The following is an 11467-nucleotide window of genomic DNA, read 5'->3' on the forward strand; positions in this document are numbered from 1 at the left end:
TCTGCTGGTCAATTATTTTGTCATGAATACTACGAAAAGGCAACAAACACGGCCAGAATTGTAGTAAAAATGTCAAGGTACGTTAATAGGAATTTTCAATAGATTATTTTCATTTAATTTGAGAAAAACTACGAGAAACACTTGCTATTATTAAATGCTACTTTTTATACAATGAATCGTATGCTCCAATTCTAGTCCCGAAAAGAGACTAAATGACTAAACAGGGTGAGCAAAACAAAAAAAAAAAAAATAACAGTAATTTAATGTACACTCTTTCAAGCAATGTAGGTAGATCTTCTTGTCAAAAATGAAATTATGTCAACAACACGACACATTAACAATGACAATGCATGTTAAGATTATAAGAAAAACGACAATTTTTTTAAGTTTCAAAGACATGTTTCGACAGAGCATCTGTCATCTTCAGTTGAATGGTTTACAAAGCACAGTGAGTTGAATAATAAGTAGAAAAAATGCTAATTAAGACAAGTAGTAACAACAGAACGTGAAAATGTGTGAATTAGAAGGATAATTTTAGATTTACATGGTGTAATTGCTGATTGAGGCAAGGTAGTTCCCTTTGAATATGGATAGCCTCCTTTATCTTAAGTTGAAAGCTGGTAGAGGCGTGATCTAAAGTATGAAAGCAATCTATTGAACACAAGGAGCGACAGCGTTCAGAATTCTGAAGGGTGTTTGAAAATGTGGGAGGCCTTATCACTGGCTAAGTGCTCACGCACGCGTGTGGCAAAATGTCGGGTGGTTTCGCCGACATAACAGGCATTACAGCCCGCACATGCAAACTTGTAAACCACACACGAACGGAGACCGCCAGGGATAGGGTCTTTCACTCCAAAAAGATTACCGATCTTAAAAGAAGAAAAAACTAGTTTGATATCTAAATCATTACAATATCGCTTAATTAAGTGTCTAATCTTTTTAGACACTTAAAAAGCATACATGCAGAATGTTTTAGAATACATGCATTTAGACAATGCATGTATTCTAAAACACGTTTTCTCGTTTATTTAATATTTACAAATAAGCGAACTTCCACCTTAACTGAGTTTGCCAAAAATAATGGAGAGGATATATTCCGCTTCATATCCAAGACACAACAAATCCCCAAAATCGCCTTCTGACGATTTTTTTGTGAAAGCTATCGTTCACTGAACAGGAATTTTGAACTGTAATAACATTAATATTCCTTCCTTTCTATTTACGTAGGTAAACGATTCCCCGGGCAACTTAATATGCTCTTTTCTCAGAAAAAGTGGTAATGTTACAATGTGTTTTGAATGATTCATGCACGATGCACTGTCTAAAGCCTTTTTAAGCGATGACGTGTAAGTGACGTCGTCATCGCTTTATGCCATCGCACGACCGACCGGATCTTTTTGTCTTTTTGTCTGTTTCGTACAATCGAACAGAAATCATGTTTAACTTAACAAGAAATCGCCGCGTAGAACACAAAGGCAAAATACTCCTGTGCAGTTAGAATGGAACACCAATGTATAAACAAAAGAGACTAATTTTATATGAGAAATTTCTGATTCTTATAATATACAAGGCAGCTTTGAGCAAGAAACCTTTTGACCTTTCTCGCAGCTTTTAAGCTAGCTCCGCGTATCGTATGTCGTTTATCGGATGTCACGCTAGAATATAATACGATCTTTGTTGAGACAGCATAGGGAAATCTAAACAAAATAAAAAAATAAAATATTGTATTGCAGTTGTTCAATTGAGCAAATCGTCTGTGAATTCTGACTTCTGTATTTATTTGAATTCCATCAGATCCAACTATCTCATTTATACAATCACTAACATTGCTTCTTAGGTTTAAAAAATGTAAGCTGCAGTTTGATAACAGTCTTCATCACGCACAAAGTGTCAGCTACTGTTATTTACGTTAATAAGTTTTTGACAAATTTTCCAAGATTTTGTAAGACCCCTTGTGAAACGTCATCGCTTTTGCATGAATTGCATGCCATTTATTTAAACAACGTCGTTGGTTTTGCTTTACTACGCTCAGTGATTGGTTCAAAAAAGCTCTCAAACGGTCAGAACTAAAACGAAAACTAATCGTGACTCGTTCACAGGCGTTTTCTAACTCATCGTGCCGGTTACATTGACTTTTGCAATGATTGGTTCACTAGATTGTCGGTTCCTCTATACAATACAGTGATTACCTTGGTTTGGGTTACGGCACTCAATAGAAAATTGCCTATATGCATGCATAATTACGACATGGCAAACGGGGGTAACAAGGTACTTTTTATGGGTATAATGAATTTAGAAGAATTTTCCAAACTCATAAGACCTCATAAGCCATGTATTCAGTAACTTCAGTAACTTTCACGTGCAAAAATACAAATTTGTGGATTTCCTCCTCACAGACATGCAAAATTTCACTGACTACCTAGACCACAATTCGGTCTTTTTGCATAAAATTTGTCCCCACAACACTCGGTTTTTTAAAAGGGGCAGTGTCACAAGAAGTCTTCTTAGTTTTGTGTAAACTAATCAGAATTATGAGGGTGCAATCACTGACCAACCAAATAACCTTGGAACAACAAAAGAAAGGAATAAATTCATTTTCCAAGATATGAATAAACCGTAATCAGGTTTGAGTGATTTCTTCCAATTAACACTGTCAAACTTGAAAACCTTAGCCTGCCCTTTTCAAGTTTTAGGCCACTTGTTTCCTATCCTTCCGTAGTCACACCAGTTTTCAACAACTTTATTGACTAGTACAGCAAAGCTAGGCCAGTGGATTTCCAATTAATACCAACACTTTCGTTAGATTTTCAAGTAATCTCCGTGACACTACCCCTTTAAGCGATCCCGTCATCGCTAAATGCCATGAGAAAGTCTTAAGTCTAAAAACATAAATAAAAATAATAAAAAATATTACTTTTCTTCAATTGCAGCAAATCTATGAAGAAAATGTATTATTTACATAGAAGTTGTCAGCTACTTTTATTTACATTAATTCTTAATATTGACAAAATTATGTAAGACCTTCTTGTCGACTCTGCGTGCATTGCGTGCCGTTTATTTTACCCGAGAGAAATAAAGGACCAATCATGGCTCAAGAAGATACCTTCTACTACTGTCTAGCCTGCTAACCGAGCTGAAGGAAAATTCAGTCTATGAATTCTTCTGCGTTTTTCTGCAGTTAGAATTCTTCCCAGTTTATATCCTAGAACTGAACTAGGAAAAAGGCGACGCGACGCAACATTACGCGATAACAGAGAAGCTTTTTTATATAATGCACACTGCCTCGTCCCCAGGCGTCCTCCTCCTTGGTAGTGCACGGTTCGCTTGGTGTTGTGGGCCTGATGTGACCAGCGCGCTTCCTGTTTTCCCGCCTTACCGCCTTTGCCGTCCGGCCGACCGGCGCCTGGGGACGAGGCAGTAATGCACATACAAATGCATGATAAAGCCTCTTGTATAGTCTATAATGTAGGTATTTGGACAATAGGTTTTCCTTTGAGAAGTATTTTTGCCGGTTAAGGAGCACCCTATGAATACTGTGGAGTGACAAAAAGCGCACTAAAATGTACTTTGAAGAGCAGCACAGAAACACGTCTGTTTTATTTCATGTTATCCGAAGATCTACTATTTAAGACCCATCATGTTGGACTTCAAGGAGAATACAAGCTAAACATACTTGGTTCCAACAGCAGTTTACTGAGCACTATTAAAGACCAGGATGAGAGCACCGATGGAAACGAGAAAGCATTTCAGTTAGTGTAGACCATTGTAGTGGCTTTTATATACTCACTCTTCTCTTCTCCGTCGCTATATTACAAAGCACCTGTGTCTTTTTGAAGGGATTACTATTAGGAAAAATTATTTGGATTTCAAAGCCTTCTAATTTCTCAATTATTCAAACTGGCATAAAATCTCACCGTTACAAGGCAGTGGTTTCTGAAAATTGGTTGACGGGCTAATTAAAACATGCTTTTTCTAATCTCGAAAAATCATATCTATGATTTCCAATTGTTGGAAATGGCCTATTCGCTTTTTTCACGATCCCATAATACATCTTGTTTACCCCCCAAAATTTTTGCATAAGCATTGTTTTCAATTTCTCTTGGGACGATTGTACGTCATCGTAAATCCCAAGAGAAATTGAAAACAATGCTTATGCAAAAATTTTGGGGGGTAAACAAGATGTATTATGGGAACGGTGAAAACAGCGAATTATGTCAATTTACGCCTCCCTTTTTACGACTGAATTTATTCAGGAGTATTGAAGCTAGCCCAATGGCACTCGGATGGTTGGTCGGTCCATCATCTGTAGACTTCTCATTGCAACTCCGCTGACCAGCAGATATACTTGTAGAAATAGTGTAGCAAGGCGGCCGTATAAAGGCGGTCTTTTAAATTTAAAGGGGTTTACAAGAAAAACCAGAAGCAAAGAAACAAAATATGGCTGACAATTACGTGAAGAATTAAGTAATCGACCGCCAAAAAAGTGAACATTGAGAGCCAGTAATCTGCATTAATCGATCGATGACTTTCGTGTCTATATTTCGAGCTAGCGTAATAATAATAATAATAATAATAATAATAATAATAATAATAATAATAATAATAATGTTCTTTACCCAGGGAGCTCACATCACCAAAGGTGTTATTCAGTGAGGCCCTGCAAAATAATAGTTCAAATTTAAAATTAAAAGATTAAAAAATAGTTTAAGAATTAAAAAAGTTACATGATAAAAAATGTATAGTATTAAAATTCACAATAAAAAGCATAGGATAAAAAATTTAGCTAAAAACTACATTCTTCAGGGCTTGCTTAAAAAGTAAAATGGACTTAATGTCTTGTATCGATTTATCTAGCTTGTCTTGTATCGATTTATCTAGCTTATTCCAGTCTGCAAGTCCTTGGTATAAAAGGCGTTAGTACATGTAGTCGAATGTAGGAGCATTCGAAAACTAAATCGGGTTTCACATAAGCTTCATAAGCGATGGATCTATCTAGAAACCAGAGCGTTGGCTAAAATCGAGTGCGTGGCTGCTTGTTCCCAAGAAAAGGAAAAGCTTTTCAGATGAAACAGCACAATATTACATTTGTACCTGAATCAGTCTATTATATATTTTTTTACAGCGTTATTACTTAACATGTAAATTATTCTGCAATGCATACCTACGGAGCGATATAATAAACAAACCATTTTAGTGCTATGGGTTAAAAAAAGAAAAAAAAAAGGAGAAAAGAAAATAACTCTCTCCTCTGGGACTCGAACTCGCGACCTTTAGATCCGCAGTCATTTGCCTACCCGACTGCTCTACTTAGACGTACTTAGTCACGTGAGACAAAAATATCTTATATCAATGTAATCGACATTCCGCCGTTTATCTGTTATCATGTGCATCAAAGGAATGTTTGAATCACCTTGCTGCTCATAAATTTTTAAGAAATGAAAACAAAACTTTTAAACTTGGCAAAAAATTCAGTCGTGGCTCGAAGAGCTCTTTGATTTCCTATCGAAAGATTCCTTCTTTTTTCCTTAAATTAGTCTACTTAGATATGCAATTTACTTCCGGGGTTTTTTTGTTGCACTAAGTGACTGACACCGGGGACAAGCATCATCTGACTAGAAATGAATTTAAAATCTATGATCGGAATGTCATCTGGAGGGCTTAAAAGGACAACTACTTAAATTTACTTAGGGATCGGAAACGGCGGCAGATCAAAGGGTAAACAATGTACAAAGCGACAATGTTCAGAAAGAAGAAAACTATCTTCGTCAGTATTAAAAGGTCTTAAAAGTGCTGAATATAGATCAGCGTATAGAAATGACTAAAAGACGTTAAATTCTCTCGTAGCATCATCGACTTGAAGTTGGAATACAATATTTAAGCCACACAGAAAATGTTAAATTTATACGATGCTGATTAGATCAGCCGGTTTCAAATCTTGTTTTTCTCGAATGTACATGCAAATGGTAAAATTTTTATCATTAAATAATATGTCTTTTTAAGATATCGTGTTTTGAATATCAAAGACAAGTTATTTAGGGCTGAGAAAATTGAAAATGATAAACACCACATCTGCCGATGCAAACAAACCATGCATTGGTAAATCTGTTTACAGAGTGTCAGCAAGTCGCCATTATTAACAACCAAGTCTTTTCATTAAATGGTGGATCTGAAGCAAAACAACTAAAGCTACTTTAAATTTATAAATTCAGATGAAAAAAGCCGACCTGCTTCCCACAAATCGGTCTTGGTGATACGACTTTCTTGATTTTCTCTAGATTTAACATCGCTAAAACTGCAAGAAAATTCATTGCAAATAATGATTTCAGGCAACCAAAATAAATTAAATCAGATCGAAGAAACTCTCGCGGCACCAAAAACTCATTAAAATTCTGAATTTGAACAAAATTAAATTGGATAGTCGCAAGTAATAAAGTCCGCAAAACAAATCCAGCTTTTTCACGTTTTGTTTGATTTACTGTAGCAGCATATCATCTGCAAGCCATCAATCTTATTATCATAATCTGTTGGAATAAAAACCATTTGAAGCTTACATCACATCTCATTCGTTTGCTTTTGCTGGTATCTCGCCTAAGTTCATCGAATCGCGTTCCGACTATAAAACAAACACAGCAGAAAAGAACGCCATCACACATTGTATCAATTCTTGAAATCTACGAGTCCAGGATTTTGCTGACGATCCCGGCTTCGCCGCTTATAGTGCTAAAAACAACCCCTCTGGCACCCAGGATCGGTAGGCTTTTGCGGGTTCTTTCGAGGAAACCTTATTGCAACCAGTTTTTTGCAAAAACGTTTCATGAAGCTGGTTATTTTCATATCAAACCATGAGGATTTGCAAATAGCAGCCCACATGTTTCTCAGCTGTCGAGACCAATTGAGTAAACTTTTACGGAAAAAATAGGTCAACACATGATTGGGGTAAAATTCTCTTCATGGAGTGACTTACCGGTTTTTTTAAGGCGCACGAAGTCTTCTTTTCTTCAAAGATGACGAGTAGGCTCGATCAATAATGCTGGCGCTAGTAGAGATCTGTGATCTCGGAAGCGATTCGTTAAAAACAAATTACTTCGACTTGCTCATTTTCTCTGAAGTATATCATTTAAAAAATAATGTAAATCCAATTTGTTTAGTTTGTTATTAACTTAAAATTATGTTTTTCCCCTCTGGAAATGACAAAAGTGGCAGATGCAGCTCACTTTTAAAAAATGCCTAAAGGCATTTATGAACTTATTACTTAAAATCCAGCCTCTGACCTCAGTTTACCCATCTCTTTTATTTATAGTCGAAGTAATACATTGAAGATTACAATTTGTGAACTGAACCAATGTAATAAATACTGACTTACACTCTTTTTTTTTACATATAAGAACGCGTGACTTTGGCTGAGCCTGAGGATGTTTTTTAGCCCATACATTTTCTTAAATTTTAAGTCAAATCTCAGCCTCGACGTTCTTATAAAAAAGGTTCTTAATATAAAAAGAGTGTATATCCTTGGTAACATCACTGTTGTAAATAATATCGTTATCGTTACCACGATCGTAAATAATAATTGGCTTAATAACTGACTTATATCGTAGTTATTATGATAATAAACAATAACTGGATTATATCGTACCCACTTTCATTATAATAACTCACTTATAACGTATGGTATTATTCAAATCACTTTTCTAAAGGTTTGATCCCTAAGCGGGATCCCTTTAAACCTGTTCCTGCATTAATTAATTTATTATAATTGAAGTTATCGTAATTGATAACTGGCACATATCATACCCACTATATCTAATATCTGCATGGATTATATCGTACCCACTATCAGAAATAACACTGGAGCTCGATGGACTCGAATAATATTTGCACGACTAAGACAGAAATGAGACAGGGCCAGTAACTAGAATCAATCAATCAATCAATCAGTCAGTCATTCAGTCAGTCAGATTGTCAGAATGTTCTTCCTTTTGCCGGTCCAATAATTTCTAAATTACACACCCAATAATCCTTAAAAATACTTGACTGCCTTGTATCGTAGCCACTACTGTATATAATTATCACAAATAATAACTGCCCTAGCGATTTCTGATTTTTAGTTACCAATAAAGGCACTAATCCCCGGACCAAATATACATACTTTAAACCCTGTTTGATCTAAACTATTGACCGTTACCATACTGGCCATTGGTACTCTAAAGCGTGGTTACACGTTAGGTTCTTCCAGAAGCTTTCTGCCGTGCTGGTCCCAGCATTTTGTTGTTTTGGTGTCGCTATCATCACACCTGATGATGTCCCAGAAACTCGCTCTAGCTCCTTCCTTCCAAGTGAGAATGATCTCGTGCTCGTGTCCAGCTCCAAGACTTGTAGTCTTCTTAAAAAAGACACCTTCTCTTGCCAGCTCTACCTCTTTTGCAGTGAGTGTGATTTCATGTGTATGTGCTCCCGGTGGGGTTCTTTGGGCATCCATGAGCTTCAGCGTCAGCGGGTGGTTTGTGGGTGCTGTTGGAAGTGGCTTAGAACTGTCCAGGAGCTCCTTCAGTAGGTAAGCATTTGTTTGGGATTGGATTAGGACATCTTTGGAAGCCTCAAGTTCTTTCCACACTGGACTGCCTTCTCCGTGAACAGGCATTATGGGATATCGCTGGCGAAGAGTCCCCACGCCAATGATGGACGGGAAAAATACGCGTGTCCCTGAGGCAGCCGTGATATGCAGTGCTCCAGTTTTATTAAGCACACCCATGGAACTTGCAGTTGTGTCCGCCGCATCCCCCGAAACTTCACTTCCTATAAAAAAGTTAATTGGGGTTCTGTAATACTTTTTACTATTGGTACCATTGAGAGCCGTTTCTGGAGTGGGTCCTCCATTTCTCCCTCCTTCATGGATGGTCTTCCCATAATCACTGTTCCATACACCTTTGTATTCTATGTTGTGTGGGTTCCAGCTGTTCAGTGGCGTCATCCAAACGATTTCCAGTGGTATAGCATACGAAAACTTTTGATTAATAGTCTTGCATTCCCGCTTCTTTCCTCTGCCTTTGCACGTCTCGAGGTTCATGCCTGCAATCTTTGGCTGAGTGGTCATGGCCATGAAAAGGTTTTCATCTGCAAAACCACGATGGCGAGTGGCAAGTCCCATTGCTCCTTTCTCCAAGACCTTGAACCAACGATGATAGTAGGCGGCATTAAGTGTCTTTTCTTCCTTGGGATTCAGGCTGTAGGCTGTAAGGTCAAATGCATCGTCAGTCAGGTTCCCTGGATAGTTATCCTTGCCAGGAATCTCGCCCATCAACTCGTCCAGCAGGCTCCATTTATTCCAATTCATGCCGTCTTGAAAGTCATCAGTGTCCTTTGGATTGAGTGTGAATCTTGCAGCTCGAGACTTCGCGTGATCTTTTAGCGTCCTTGCAATAGGTATCCGAGGATGTAGCTCATCGACCACACGAAATCGATTTAAAGGAATATCGCGGCTAAGCGGGTGACAGAGGATTCGATAATTCCATTGCCCCAGAATGGGCGTGGAATCGTTCTTTACGCCAAGAATGGTCCTGGGTAGATACGAGTAGTTCTCCAGATTATCTTTTCTTCCCGAATATGATGTGAAGCGCACTTTTTCTTGAAGCTCGTGCCAGGTTGTCGCGTCGATGAAATGCCTGTCACTTTCAAATGGCTCTTCTATTTCACTGGATGGATATGTCCACGCACCCTCAAGGTAACAAAGCACCGGTTTAAAATATTTACGGTAATCTCTGACACTGTAATCCTGATCTCTCCAAGCTTTGAACCATTCGTGCATCTCTGCTATCTGTTCAGTAACTCTACCTTTTTGTTCGACCTCTGGAGGCACCTCAGGGAATGGTATAGGTTCGATTGCTCCGTATGCTTTGCTGGTTCGATGCGGCATGTTCAAGCGGTAGTCGTTGTGCCTTGTTCGGAACTCTACTCCATTAAGAACTGCAACAAACTCTCCCAGGCCTACAGTGCGTATGTTGTTGGAGTGATCGTGCATGGCCAGAAGGCGATTGCTGCTGGCGTGAGTTTCTGCGTAGTAGTTTCTGGTTCCCTCGCGGAGATGTCGAATCTGCTTCACACCAGAGTCTCCGTCCGAACGAATTCGCTCTTCAACAAATAGCTGCTGCAGAATCGTTTGACGGGAGAGTTGGTACAGCGAATCCTGTAAAGTATCCAAGCGCTTGGAGTGTGCTTCAAGAAGCTGCTCGACTGAAGGCGTCCCCGCTTGTTCTTCCAGGTTCCCCAGTGGCAGAGCAGCCAGGCAAAGGAGGCAAGCAAAGGCAGGAATGCCGTTCATCCTTCAGTAAAATAAAACAAGAAATTGAATTGAAAATGACATGAATAACCGACAATGTTCTAACTCGCGAAAGTTCCCAGTAAAGTTGCTTTTTGAATGATTAACAAGACGAGCAAAAGCTTCGTACTTAAAGCGCTTTTTAAAATAACATCTCTAATACATTTTTTAAAGACGTACGTTTCGTTACCAGAAGAGAATGTTTGTCCAAGAAAGATCACTTTTCAGTATTACATTTAAAACGCAGCCCTCTTTTCATAAATAACTTAGAAACTGTTGGTCCAAAGCGCTTCTCGTGTTCATGAAATTTGGGTAAAAAAGGAAAAGCAATATATGTTTTGAAGAAATGGCAAAAACCACACGAGTTGGAAAAGTTAAAAAAGGCCGCAATAAAGATTACATCTATAACAATATATAAATGTTATTTTACCTTAAACGTTTGCAATATCCTATATAGGAAATTGGCTGAGTTTTATCTTGCAACATGCACTGACTTCTTAGTACAATATCATCTAATTCGTTGTGTTCAGTTCTTCATGTTATAAAGGGTACCTGTTGTCACGGTGATTTATTCCACCTATCAGTAACAAGGCGTAAAGTAAGTCTTTTGTATTGCACTTGACATGTTATTACTAGAGATATACTTTTGCAGCTGTTTAATCTCATGCTTGTGAAGAATAGTGTGACAAGGATCATTCCAAAGGAAGATTACTGTACCTTAACATACGTCAACATATCAGTCACGGCATAACATGTTCTTTAATAACGCAAATGGTTGGAGTCTTACTGGATTTCATACAGGAAAACCTCTGAAAGCTTGTTGTCGTGGAAACAGGTTTGTCCCAGAGAAATTTAAGGGGTGCTTATCATCACCATGGGAACATACATTTTGTGAGTTTTTTTTAGCTGGATGTGGGTTATTGGTAATGTTAAAATTCAAAACACGCAGTAGCCCTGGGTGTGTAACACTTTCCAGCTTGTTTTCTGGGCTAATTTTCTTTTAACAGCTTTCTTGAGCTGCTGACCTTGGAATGTGCAGTCAAATAATATGAAACACGTTCAAAGAGCGCGCCCTGTATCAATATTGGTATTTCGCTTTGTTAAAGCAACTCTCATATCGAGAACGAAAACTTAAACAATTAAAGACTGAAAGTT

At 38.0% G+C, this 11467-nt stretch overlaps 1 protein-coding gene across 1 annotated transcript; it reads right to left on the bottom strand.

The window, feature by feature from the left end:
• Positions 1–7286: 7286 nt before the first annotated feature.
• On the bottom strand, positions 7287–10807 carry LOC144632542 (uncharacterized). Its single transcript, XM_078491208.1, has 2 exons — positions 10743–10807; positions 7287–10316 (listed from the first exon to the last, which is right to left on the bottom strand). Exons 1-2 carry the CDS (start codon positions 10796–10798, stop codon positions 8213–8215), a joined length of 2160 nt encoding a protein of 719 aa, XP_078347334.1. The 5' UTR covers positions 10799–10807; the 3' UTR covers positions 7287–8212.
• Positions 10808–11467: the final 660 nt, after the last annotated feature.

Source organism: Oculina patagonica, chromosome 12, assembly GCF_052425735.1.
Source record: "Oculina patagonica isolate OP01 chromosome 12, crgOcupat, whole genome shotgun sequence".
Taxonomy (NCBI): domain Eukaryota; kingdom Metazoa; phylum Cnidaria; class Anthozoa; order Scleractinia; family Oculinidae; genus Oculina; species Oculina patagonica.

What these genes read in the sequence shown, in the direction of transcription:
- LOC144632542 (XM_078491208.1), bottom strand. Translation starts at nt 10,798, where the DNA reads ATGTTGCAAGATAAAACTCAGCCAATTTCCTATATAGGATATTGCAAA. An exon ending in GGATATTGCAAACGTTTAAG is followed by an intron (nt 10,317 to 10,742) that starts GTAAAATAACAT and finishes ATTTTACTGAAG; the next exon opens with GATGAACGGCATTCCTGCCT.